Source organism: Artemia franciscana, chromosome 2 (genome assembly GCF_032884065.1).
Source record: "Artemia franciscana chromosome 2, ASM3288406v1, whole genome shotgun sequence".
Lineage (NCBI taxonomy): Eukaryota > Metazoa > Arthropoda > Branchiopoda > Anostraca > Artemiidae > Artemia > Artemia franciscana.
In genome coordinates, this window is record NC_088864.1 from 43046593 (window position 1) to 43060388 (window position 13796).

The following is a 13796-nucleotide window of genomic DNA, read 5'->3' on the forward strand; positions in this document are numbered from 1 at the left end:
AGCCTACGTTGGGACATGCCCACCGTGGGAAAGTTATAGTTTTGGATTATTAGTGAAGGTTAGGTTGGCAGTGGCAACACTGTCCAACTAGCAGTTCTATATCTTCTTTGCAGACACCATTGTTTCAGCTACTGTCGACTGCATGCTACTGACATACAAAAAGTTTGTTCCTTTAGCCTAAAAGTTTGGTTTTCCAGAAGTTTAATACATTTTCTGAGGTAATTAAGTATTCATTAAAGTTAAGATTCATAATCAATTTTTATTATCTATATACTGAACTAATATTTTTTAACATCCAACTTGTTTCTATTCCTTTGTTGACGCTGGTAATTTGTAAGAGATTAGAGGCTTCAATCATAGGCCAACGTTGGACAGCCCACCTTGGGACACTCCGTAATTTTGTCAGATTTTATATGTTAGTTTTGTCATTTCTTTCTGGTTCTACTTTACCTTAATTTTATTGAGAACTCTTATGATTTTACTATTATTTTACTTTCATTATTTTATGATTTTACTCTTCATAGAAAAAAGTGGCAGCACCCTAGATAATCCTTTCTTATTGCTATATGACAATCATGAGAGTCATCTGTACGCTGATGTTATTAATTTAGCAAAGGCTAATGGTGTCCAAATTGCCACCACACTCCACTAATAAACTTCAACCATTAGATGTGGCATTTTATAAACCTCTCAAGACATTCTAAGATGCCGAAGTGAATGTATGGATGAGTCTTAACCCTGTTAAAACTTCCAATATTTATAATATTGCTCCTTGCATTCCATCTGCATATGCTCCAGCCATGAATCCTACTAACAAATTAAATAAAAAAAAACAAGTTTTTTTAACTGAAAGTAAGGAGCAACATTAAAACTTAAAACGAACAGAAATTACTTCGTATATGAAAGGAGCTGCTTCCTCATCAACGCCCTACTCTTTACGCTCAAGTTTGACTCTTTCTCTCAACTCTCCTTTTTAAAACAGCAAAAAAGCAGCTCATTTCATATACGAAGCAATTTCTGTTCGTTTTAAGTTTTAATGTTGCTCCTTACTTTCAGTTAAAAAAACTTGTTTTTTTCTATTTAATTTCTGAACGTTTTTGAATCAATGCATGTTTTGATTTTGGCTCTCCGCAGAGGAATAATTAAAACGAAATTTGCATATATTTTTTTTTGGCTAAATGGCTTTCTCATAATTTTGATCGAATGATTTTGAGAAAAAAAGCGGGAGAGGAAGCCTAGTTGCCTTCCGATGTTCGGTTAATTAAAAAGGCAACTAGAACTTCTAATTTTTTACGAATCTTTTTATTAGTAAAAGATATACGTAACTTATAAATTAGCTTACGTAAAGAACTTTTGTGTTCTCATGTTTTTATTACATATATGAGGGGGTTCGCCCCCTCGTCAGTACCTCGCTCTTTACACTAAAGCTTAAGTTTTGTCCCAATTCATTAAGAATGACCCCTGAATCACAAAAGCCGTAGAATAAATAGTTGAATTTACTAAAAATACTTTAGCATAAAGAGGGAGGTATTAGGAGGAGGTGAGCCCCTTATATGGGTAATAATTTCTGTTCGTTTTAAGTTTTAATGCTGCTCCTTACTTCGAGTCGAAAAAAACTTTTTCATATATATTTTTACATTTTTTTTAAGTAATGCTAGTAAATCCTGCGCTCCCTTCATGGAAATTTTCTTCCCCCATGACAAATTCCTCGATGGAAAATTCCCCCAGCATATCTCCCTCTTCTCAACCCCTCCCCCCAACCAAAAAATCCTCCTGAAAACGCCTGTACACTTCCCAATAACCATTACTATATGTAAGCACTGGTCAAAGTTTGTAACTTGTAGCCCCTCCCACGGGGACTGTGGGGGAGTAAGTCGTCCCCAAAGACATAGTTATAAGGTTTTTCGACTACACTGAATAAAATGGCTATCTCAGAATTTTGATCCGTTGACTTTGGGAAAATAATTAGCTTGGGAGGGGGCCTAGGTGCCTTCCAATTTTTTTGGTCACTTAAGAAGGGCACTACAACTTTTCATTTCCGCTAGAATGAGCCCTCTCGCAACATTCTAGGTCCGAGTCGATACGATCACCCCTGGGAAAAAAAAACAAAAAAAAAAACAAACAAATAAACACGCATCCGTGATCTGCCGTCTGGCAAAAAATACAAAATTCCACATTTTTCTAGATATGAGCTTGAAACTTCTACAGTAGGGTTCTCTGATACGCTGAATCTGATGGTGTGATTTTCGTTAAGATTCTATGACTTTTAGGGGGTGTTTCCTCCTATTTTCTAAAATAACGCAAATTTTCTCAGGCTCGTAACTTTTGATGGGTAAGACTAAACTTGATGAAACTTATATATTTAAAATCAACATGAAAATCCGACTCTTTTGATATGTCTATTGCTATAAAAAATCCATTTTTTTAGAGTTTTGGTTACTATTGAGCCGGGTCGCTCCTTACTACAGTTCGATACCGCGCACTGTTTGATTATCAGCATTTTGATCAGCTGGAATATGTATTTTTGACCGGCACATTTTTACAGATGAAGACTTTGTGCCATCATATGTTACAGATTGTCTTGCAACTGATTGTTGATTCACAAAAAATGACACAACTTTGCTTTCAACTTCAGCACAATTTTCCTATCATGCTTCTACTGGACATGTCATTACTCCACCCCTAACATCTTGCAGCGATATGATCATTCCGGGAACTAACTCCATCACTTGAGTTACTTGATGTATATTTATATTGTACCTACAATGCTGGTTGAATTCTAGTTGCTCCGTTTATAAGAAGAAGACACTGACAGTTTTATTACAAATTTTAAGCTGAGAATCTGCCCTGCTCGTCTTTAAGAAAACCCTCTATTAGTCCAAGCTTTTGAAATTATTGCGAAAGTATTTAAGAGCGGAATGCTTGGATACAATGTTTATGTCACGTGTGCAATTGACAATAGCTCTGAAGCATTATCAACAACAGCAACAACATCAGTTAAATTAACTAAAAATCCGCAATATGATATTTCTGAAGAGAGCTGTTGAATTTTCCAAATCTCCATTTTGAGCTTCAAACATAATTTTCATGAATGTTTACTGACAAATGGTAAAGTATTTGTGTTTCTGCCTTTTATAATTATTCCTTATAATCCATATATTCTACACATTTTTTTTATTGTCTTAAAAAAATTTACTCGATATTAAAATACTTTGGTTTCAATTCTAAATTGAAATGCAGTGTGGTCTAAGAAATTATTTATAGAATTTACTAATCCACAAAATTAGCAATTTTCATCTTTGGTTTTAGATATATATATATATATATATATATATATATATATATATATATATATATATATATATATATATATATATATATATATATATATATATATATATATATATATATATATATATATATATCTTAGGTGTCAAATTAGTAAGCTTTTGTTTTGACTGTAGATCCCAAGAGGCTCGATCCTGGTACCAAAGGACTCACTTTAGTCTTTCTGCCTGGGGTGATGTTTCCTTAAAATTTAGGTATTCAATTTACTCCACTTTACAAAATATTTGATATTATACTATCAGATTTTTAACATGAATAGGATTTAGTCCTATGTCAAAATCAAGACCTAAGTATAATTTCTTCAATAATAAACGGTGGATTTTAACCCTTAGGGAGCCTACTTTGGTCAGCAGCTTGTAAAGTTTTTATAGTTCTGCTATATTTTCTTGTAACACAAGCTTTGTTGAACTTAGGTATACAAAAATTTGTTCCCTTAAATACTTAACTAAATGCATACTGTCCTAATATTGACTATTTGCTTCCTCCAGCAATATAAATACTTTTAGTTTTAAAACCCATAAAATATTTATTTAAATATAACTAAAGCTATTAAAAAGTATTAATGTGAGTATATAATCTTCCTTAAATGATTAAACAAAAACATGCTTTAAACAAGAATCGTCGTGCATGGGAATTTGTCTCTCCGGGGGGGGGGGTGTTTCAAAAACATAATAGGAAAAATAGCCCTTTAGTGGAAAATAAAAGAAGTCATTTGAAAAATTGTTAGAAGCTTGAGATTCCACAGGTGACACGGACCCTAAATCCTCCTCCTCCAGCCTCTACAAGTGCCTAGGATTAAATACGATCCATCAGTTTGTTTGATCTCAAGTTGATTGCGTAATCATTTCTCAGTTAATGCAACTGTAGGAAATTTGGTGTCAATTACATTTTCACTTTCATTTTAATTAAATCCTGAAGCATTAGTTCCAAATTCTGAAGCCTTTCCTCTACCTCAGTACGAGTTCTTTGTTCTGCCACAGAAGTATCCTTGAGTAAATCAAGTGACTCGTTTAATATCTCTGCATCAATTCTATAATCACTATGACAGTTGCAGTGAAGGACATCATCGGAGAGCTTGGATTTTGGATTACGATTTGGGTAGACAGTGTAACGTTGAAAGGGTAGGCATTTGCTAAAAACTGACACGCGACTAGGATTTAGTATCTGTTGAATTGGCTGGTAGAATCTGTTGAAACATTTAATAAAAGAAGGGTACCTCCTGCGTAGATTCTGGAATGGGCGACGAAGAAACATGGATTCGAAGTAACTGATCATTTCTATATGACTGGCATAAATGACAATTTCAGCCTGTAAATAGAAGAAATAAACTTAATCAGAATAAACTAAACTGTAACTGTTAATAAAACATTTAGTTTACAACCATACAAAAGCTATTCATAGAGGCAGCCTATGCTATAAGTTGCCCTACTATTGAACTACCAACCAAGCTCCAACTCACCGCCCTTGTAGTAATTCATTGCTACATTCGCGTGGCCTTATTGGAAAATTATTTTTGCTCTTAGTGAGATTCGAAAAGTCTTAAAATGTAATATGCACCCTTTTAATTGGCGCAAGGATAAAAGGGTTAAGCATAATTAAAAACAAAAAAGCTTAATAAACTGAAAAAAGGTAATATACTTTATTATGACCAATAATTGGTTTGTTGACTTACTTTACACGTGAATTCAATTTATTTTCATTTTAAATTGTAAACTTCCTGAATAACTACGTCAGCTCTATTCAAGAGCCAATTCAGTCTACTCCATTGTTTAGGTCTTCTTTTAAGTTTTTACGCCTAAGTAATTTATTACCTGTTTAAACCTACGATCCTAAGGAGTGAGGATATATCCCAAAACACAGGACATAGCCTATTGCAAAACTCAATTTATTGCAAAAATACTTTGGTTATTAGATACAATAATATTCTGGAAGGCAATTGAACAAAGTCCATACTGAAATGTATTTAGAGATAAGCTTAAACACATAACGTTTCTACAAACATCCCGTAACACTAAACCATATAAAGCATAGAAAAAGGCGAACACACCTTCCTCTTCCAATTTGTTCAATGCAACTATTTTGGTCGCTTTCCAAGGCATACCCAATCAAGCTAGCGAATACCTAAGACTCGAGAAACACGGAACAAGGAGCGATTCTCATATTAACGTACAAAAACATTTACATTTTTTTTTAATTTCCTGTTGTATATCTCATATTCCCATAAGTACAGAAATCAATTTTGCTTCTGAGTGGTTCAATTACCTCTATTATTATAGGTAGCCTTACCTTATTTTTAATCATCTGTGTGTCGCTGACAGCCAAAGCATTCAGCAAGTTGATCAATATTATTGTCACCAAAAAGATAAAAAATAGGAAGACTCCTTTTGTAACAATGGGCTTTTCGTCAAACTCGAGTCCCTGATAATCCAGTTCCCCAGTCATCATTACATAACAGCGCAATATAGACCTAAAATATAAAAGGGAGAACTATTGGCAAAGTTCTAATTGTAAAACGGTATCACTTTAAGCGGACATGAATAATTGAAATCACTTCAGTAAAAGGTAAGGCAGAAAAAAATTATTAGACTGTTTCTAGGTAGAGGGCTACTGGAAGCCTCGTATGAGTTAAGCCCTTGCGGCATCTCGACCCCTTCCTAACCAAAACATAAGGAACCTTCCCTCTTATCTTAAAGACCTTTTCATTTCCCGGTACATATTATTCGCGAAGTAGGCTACACGTTTCACAAAATGGAAAAAAGCTGTTGAATGTTCTTAAAGGCTCTATAAGGGACTGTCAGCAATATAAACTTGACACTATACAAGATTAATGCAAAATACGCCTCTCACTCACTCAAACTATCTGTCTTGGCTTTTTCTACAGTTAGCCATGGCTTGACGCCCGCAACTACTTGATTTTAATTCAAGTAGTTGTTTCAAAAAATAGGTGTTCTAAAAACTGTTTATTGAGTAAAAAAAGCTATAGATAAACAGACAATAAATTGACAACTGGTTGGGTTTAATCTAAACTACCAATCTGAGAGGTCCAGATGTATTCTTAAGAGTAAGTGGGTTTTTATTCAGGTGGCATAAAAAGGAGAAACAATTTTTCTACAACGTCTTATTATTACAGAACTAGGAATTACTAAGATTAAAATTATAAGACTAAACTAGTTTATGATCTTTAATTTAGTTAAGCAGTCAATGATGAGACAGTACAAAAAGTAGAAAAACAAAAATACATCTACATATTTTAATACCAGTCATCCAAAATATTTATCTTCGGTTTCTTTGATGAATTAAAAATACAAAATTCCCAAAGTTATTCAAAAACAAGATGGTCTGATTGGTGGCATCACTTTCGTATATTTTTCTCCCTAGATTTTTTGCTCTCCACCGCCGTGAATTTGAAAAATATCCTTTTTTCAAGATTCTTTCCTTTTGGTATTTTCATTGCAAAAACTTTAAAAAAACTTGCTAAATTACCCCCCCTAGATTTCGGAAAACATATTAAGCACCCCCCCCCCAAGTTTACATTTTCATGAATTGACAACACTGGGTCTCATCAGGCTGGATTAATACAAATGATTTTCTTTTATACTGTTTATTCTACGAATCAAAATAGTACTTCAGCTGAAATCACACGGTCTAAAGATATTTAATACTAAGATGGACTAAATAGATTTTAAACTAAAGGCACTAAAAGCAATGTAATATTACCCTCTCAGTAAATGAAGTAAGCATGGTCTCCTTTCTTTGAGACTGTGGGTCCGTGTCTCCACCCCTTGATCTAAACTTCATATTTATCCTCAACGAATAAATACGAGTTTTTAAGAGACGAGTGATTTTCCTTAAATGTGAGTATGTTCTTTCAAAAGTTTTCACTTGAAAAATAGGATCTAAGTTACCTGGATATCCCCTGGGCTGTGGAGACGTCACTTTCATCATCAAACGCTCCAAGTACAAAAAAGCTAAGAGCAAAGCCAATGATAAGAATAGAATATCCAATCAACATTATAGTAAACGTCTTTAGAACTGTCACAAATGCAGCCACATAGGTTGATAGCCGTGGATAGCGACCTACTAAGAGTAGCAGCTCAAACCATGCTAGAATTATAGCGATGGCAGCAAAGTTTATAGCAATTTTTGCATTACTTCCAGCTAGAAGCATTGCTGAAACAGAAAAAATGAGCAGTATCTCCACGTAGTTTTCAAAACTGTGTATGTAACGATCAAAGTCAATGCTCATTTGAAATAGCTCCCTTAAGAAAAGTCCAGCAGCAAAGACGGATAAAGCAACTCCTAACAGCACTCTTACAGCTCCGTCGTTCTCTATATCCTCATTTCTCTGAAAAGTGGCGCTAGTAAGATTTCCACCCATACCATGAGTTTCGTGTTTCAGAACCAAAACATAGCCTGTAAGCAGGGCTATCATAGCAAAGAAAAGGCTACAGTTGAGCCAGAAGGCCCAGCTAATTTTATGCCACTTGAATGCAACAAAACTACGGACCACAGGATGTCGCAGCAATGGCTGGAGGCGCGGAGTCACTGCTATTTCACGTAATATATCAATTTCTGAATTTTTAGAAGTCTTCCGGGATTCTGCAATGACGATCATGTCGGCACCTTCGGAGGGAGCTGGAGACGCTACGGCTGATGCAGCACTTGACGATAAGAAAGAATAGTTGTAAGTCAAAATGAAGTTGCTAGAAAGCAAAACAAAAGAGAATTAATTACTATACACAAGTACAAATTTGGTAATAACACGATAAATTAATAAGGATCATAAAAATTTAACTAAATGACAGCATCTTTGGATTTACACTATAAAAGAGTATATCAAGAAATAGATTCTCTTCTAAAAATTTCCCTTTCTACATTTCAGAAACGCATTTATATGATGGTGAAAGAGGCGATGTAACCCCTTTTCTGTATATACATTTTTGGAAAAATTAGTTGCAATCTAAACTTAAGTGAGTTAAATTGGAGTGGATATTGGTAGATAAAAGTGAGATGTCTTTTCTACGACTGTATTGATCATTTTCCCCCAGCCCTCGTAGGGTTTATAAAAGAGCATTGGAAGTCATCGTCATTGTAATATTCACTAGAGGACCCGTTCCCCTCCGAGGACATAATTATAGAGAAATTATTGGTGGCACAGGTCGTGGCACCTTAAGCCGAATATTGTGGCACTTACCCCCCCCCCATACACACGGGTGGTACACTTGTTGTAGCCGCACTGGTTATAATATCAGGTACTAGGTGATCGTACTGGTGTTGCTACACCAGAACGGTAGCAAAAAGAACAACACTATCTAAATGCTGGTAGTGAGTCGAATCAGCGTTTTCCGGAGATTTGGGCTAAATTTTTAGCCTATTGATATAGCATATAAAGATAACAGCAAATTTAAAACTAATTTTTTGTTTTGGAGTGTGGTTAACCCAAATACATTTAAATAATATTAGGAAAGTTTGCTGGGCTTTATCTAATATAAATTCTTAGGAATTAAATATGCGGCGACTACAGAGCTTGCGAAATAATGACAATTAATTGGAACGTTGAATTCGTTTCACAAGATTGGATAAAACTAAATACATTACCAGAAGTAAATTTGACCGTTTGAGGAATTGCTTTGATAGGAATTGAAATAGTGTTTATTCGCTGAATTTTGAATTTAAGTCTGACAGAACCAATAGAAAAACAAGGTCAATGTCTCTCAAACAAGAAGAAGACTTAATGAAGTTAGATATTAACTCGAGAAAAATTACCAAAGAAAAGTCTTTTCAGATTTGCATTTCCATGGAACTCTCGGCTGAAGTATCCAAGACAATTCGCCGCTAAGTGAAACCACTAAAATCACGATTTAATTAAAACCCAGTATAATTTTTTTTCCAAAAACGGGATTACCTAGAAAGGGGAGACAGAAATGGGTGTAGAAATAATACAGTCGGAAAGGAGTGCGCCCGGTAGTATGAGAGGGTATCAATTGGATACGGAAGCTGTAATCTACGAAGAAAAAGTGAAGAAAACTATTATCTGAAAATAAGCGGAAATCCAGACAAATTCACCCCTCAGATAAAAGGCAAAATGATGGGGAGTCGCCAATTAGAGATAAGACACATACTGGCCGAAGAAATATAGAACGAAGAGACTCACAAAATGAATTAAGAGAATTTGATGAAAGGAGAAATCGAACAGACAAAATGGCAGGAATAGTATGAGCTCAGTATCCAGTAGGGAGTCACAAAAAAGTAATAATTGATATATTACAAAACCGTTGAACTTCAAAAAGAGGAAGCAAGGAAACGAAGAGAGGAAGTAAATAGAAGGTTACTAATGGGAATAACTGCAGTGAGAAATTCCCAGACGCAGCAACAATTGTCAACAGTAGATCTAATGCAGGCCACAAACCTCTAGCCGATGAGAGAAAACGAAGATACATACTAGTATATCTCTAATTTAAAAAAAAATTCTGGAATTGAACGGGTATTTGGAGGAACAATATGTGAAAATGATATAGCCTGAGCTAAATCACGAGGCACAAATTGTCTATGCAAAAAGTAAAAGAAGCGATTTTTAGGCAATTTGAATTATCTCCAGAATAGTTCTGCCAAAAGTACAGAAATGAAACAAAAAGAAATTCAGAAGCCTTGAGCGAATTTGAATAAGGACTGACTGGTTTATAAGAGAAATGGCTAGAATTAGATGAATTTACCCTGAGAGATGATGCGAATGAATTACAAGAAAAGCTTAGAGAGGTAAATGAAAAGATAGTGAAGGAACAATTTCTAGAAAATATCCACACAGAATTGATAATATACTTCAAATAAAAGAACGCTAAAACAAGTGAAAAAATGGCAGTGAATTGGCGGATAGGAGGATCGAAATAAGAAATAAAGTTTCGGGCAAAGAAAAGTCTCAACATACACAGCACAATAGAAATAGGCACTATTTCAGAACATAAAAGAAAATTTCAGTACAAACAAAAAGAATTAGCTGTGATATTACAGGGTATTTTTCTAGGAATTACCCTAATAAAGATGAGCAGAAAACCCATAAGTCAACAAGCTGGGCCATAGCCCCTAATAATGGAAACAAGAGCTAAGAGCTCATATGGCACTTGCAACGAGGTCTGAAGAGCCAAGAGCTCATATGGTACGAGCTCTAGCAAAATTCAAAGAATCAATAGATTGCTTTAAAAGGAAAATCAGAGGCTTAATGCCGGTCAGGATTTAAAATAAGAGCTCTGAGTCACGAGGTCCTTCTAAGTATCAAAATTCATTAAGATCCGATCACCCACTCATAAGTTAAAAATACATCAATTTTTCTAATTTTTCCTCTCCCTTCAGCCCCCTAGATGGTTGAATCGGGGAAAACGACTTTATTAAGTCAATTTGTGCAGCTCGCCGACACGCCTACCAATTTTCATCGTCCTAGCACGTCCAGAAGCACCAAACTCGCCAAAGCACTGAACCCCACCACCTAACTCCCCCAAAGAGATCCAGTCTGGTTACGTCAATCACGTATCTACGACACTTATAAGCGTTTTACAATATTTCCAGTTTCCCCCTCCAACTCCCCTCAATGTCAACAGTGGTTGGGATTTGAAATAAGAGCTCTGAGACATGAGTTCCATCTAAACATCAAATGTCATTAAGATCCGGTCGCCCGTCCTTAAGTTAAAAATTCATCAATTTTTCTAATTTTTCCCAATTAACAACCCCCCGCTCCCCAAAAGAGAACGGATCCGTACCAATTATGTCAATCTCGTATATATAACTTGTGCTTATTCTTCCCATCAAGTTTCATCCCGATCTCTCCACTCTGAGCGTTTTCCAAGATTTCCGGTTTCCAAGATTTCTGTTTTCCCCCTCCAACCCTCAAATTGAAAATGGAGCATCTGAGACACAAGGTTCTTCTATATATCAAGTTTCATTAAGATCCGATCATCCATTCGTAAGATACCTCGATTTTCACGTTTTCCAATAATTCCAGTTTCCCCCTTCAACTCCCTTCTGTATCACGGGATCTGGTCGAGATTTAAAATAAGAGTTCTAAAGCACAAGATCCTTCTAGATATGAATTTTCATTAAGATCTGATCACCCGTTCGTAAGTTACAAATACCTCATTTTTTCTAATTCTTCCGAATTAATCCCTTCCCCAACTCCACAAAAGAGAGCGGATGCGGTCTGGCTATGTCAGTCACCTATCTTAGACTTCTGCTTATTCTTTCCACCAAGTTTCATCCTGATCTCTCCGCTTTAAGCGCTTTGCAGAATTTCCGGTCCCCCCCTAATGACACTGGATCCGGTCGGATTTAAAACAAGAGATCTTAGTTTCTAGGTCCTTCTAACTATGAACTTTCATTAAGATACGATCACTCTTTCGTAAGTCAAAAATACCTCATTTTTTCTCATTTTTTAGAATTAACCCTCCACTCAACTCCCCCAAAGAGAGCAGATCCTTTCCGGTTATGTCAATCCCGTATCTAGGACTAGTGCTGATTTTTCCCACCAAGTTTTCCCGATCCCTCCATTCTAAGCGTTTTTCAAGATTTTAGGTTCCGCCCCCCAACTTCCCCTTCACCAGATCCGGTTGGGATTTAAAATAAGAGCTCTGAGACATGATATCCTTCCAAACATCAAATTTCATTAAGATCCGATCACTCCTTCGTAAGTTAAAAATACCTCATTTTTTTATTTTTTTCAGAATTAACCCCCCTCCCCCCAACTCTCCCAAAGAGAACGGATCCATTTTGGTTATGTCAATCACATATCTATGACTTCTGCTTATTTTTCTCACCAATTTTCATCCTGATCCCTTCATTCTAAGCGTTTTCCAAGATTTTAGGTCCCCACCTCCAACTCCCCCAATGTCACCGGATTTGGTCGGGATTCAAAAAAGGCTCTGAGATATGATATCCTTCCAAAAATCAATTCTCATTAAGATCCCATCACCCGTTCGTAAGTTAAAAATACTTCATTTTTTCTTTTTTCCGAATTAACCGGCCCCCCACTCCCCCAGATGGTCAAATCGTGAAAAAGACTATTTATTATTTAATTTGGTCCGGCTCCTGATACGCCTGCCAAATTTCATCGTCTTAGCTTACTTGGAAGTGCCTAAAGTAGCAAAACCGGGACAGACCGACAGACAGACCGACAGAATTTGCGATCGCTATATGTCACTTGGTTAATACTACCAAGTGCCATAAAAATTATGCGTCTGCAAGGTTGCAGAAGATATACGGTAATTTAAATGGACAGTTTTTAGAAATGGCCGATTCTTTTAGCGGTCAAACTTACATACGAAGTAATGTAGTTAACAAAAAAGAAGTGGACTATTCAGATAAAGTCACGACACTATACTGTTATGGAGAGAAGCACCCATGCCCGCTAGCATGGTTTAGAATAGAAATCGGAAAGAAATCCGACACAGTCATGAGAAAAAAGTAAAGGTAGTCTTAGTACCAGCTCTTTTAGTAAATGTTCTCATGAGAGGGGACTTTGGACATATTGGGAATCTTCTATCCCTTGAAGCAACTTCTTTTAGGGTGAAGAATCGTGATTGTATTTATCGAACTAGTGGTCATAGAATATTAGGAGAAGTATGATTTGAAATGTAATTTAAATATTTAGTACTCTTTTAAGGTACCAAAAGAGATCCCACCCCAGCAAGGTGGCGTTTTCTGCCATTTTGTGCCACCAAACATCAATTTTCGCCCAAAGAGGGTCAAAATACCAGAGAATAAAAATTGTAAGATATATAATTGATTTTTTGTCGTCTAAGACCCTAAACACGGGTTCACGTCCATATGCTCACCGCTTTGGCGAAGAACGGTAGCATAACTCGTGTTGAGTTTACCATCGGCACACACATAACTCATTTTGGACCAAAATGGCATATGTTGGGCTTGTAATTATCACAACCAATAAGTAGGAGGAGTTTCAAAACCCGTGCCTATGCGTGTTCTGCTGCTGATTTGGATTTGGGATAAGACTGGTATTAAACCGCAAGTGAAAAAAATATATATATTTTATCATCTGTCAACACACGAAGCAAAAACGATAGAAAACAAAGAGAACGAAAAATAGGAAAAAAACACGGTACTTACGTAATATACCGAAGACATTCAAGAAGTGAAGTTAGGTTAATCATGATCAAATATACCAAAATATGATGAAAATATAAGACTTTAGTAACAAAATTATGAAAACTACAACAAAGAATTATGAAAAGCTGACCGCCCCAGAACGCATTATATTAGGTACCTAACCTAACTGTATATATCAAATATTTAATCAAAATATACCTGCATAGTAGTTTATCTCACTCAAGCTAAGCTGATTATCTCCCATTGCACACAACGAAACGGGTTTTAAACAGATCAAGAATAACGGTATGATCGGTAAAATATGTAAGCACAAAAATACTAACAAAAATACGTATAAA

At 35.7% G+C, this 13796-nt stretch overlaps 1 protein-coding gene across 3 annotated transcripts in view; it reads right to left on the bottom strand.

The window, feature by feature from the left end:
- Nucleotides 1–3848: 3848 nt before the first annotated feature.
- LOC136042116 (transient receptor potential cation channel protein painless-like) overlaps nucleotides 3849–13796 on the bottom strand; it is a 62246-nt gene continuing 52298 nt past the window's right edge. For all 3 annotated transcript variants that reach the window (XM_065727018.1, XM_065727035.1, XM_065727027.1), the window contains exons 6-8: nucleotides 7254–8051; nucleotides 5635–5815; nucleotides 3849–4656 (exon numbers count right to left, since the gene is read on the bottom strand). In XM_065727018.1, the coding sequence (XP_065583090.1) occupies nucleotides 4231–4656; nucleotides 5635–5815; nucleotides 7254–8051 (1405 nt within the window). In that variant the 3' untranslated portion in view covers nucleotides 3849–4230. The remainder of the gene's footprint in view (nucleotides 4657–5634; nucleotides 5816–7253; nucleotides 8052–13796) is intronic.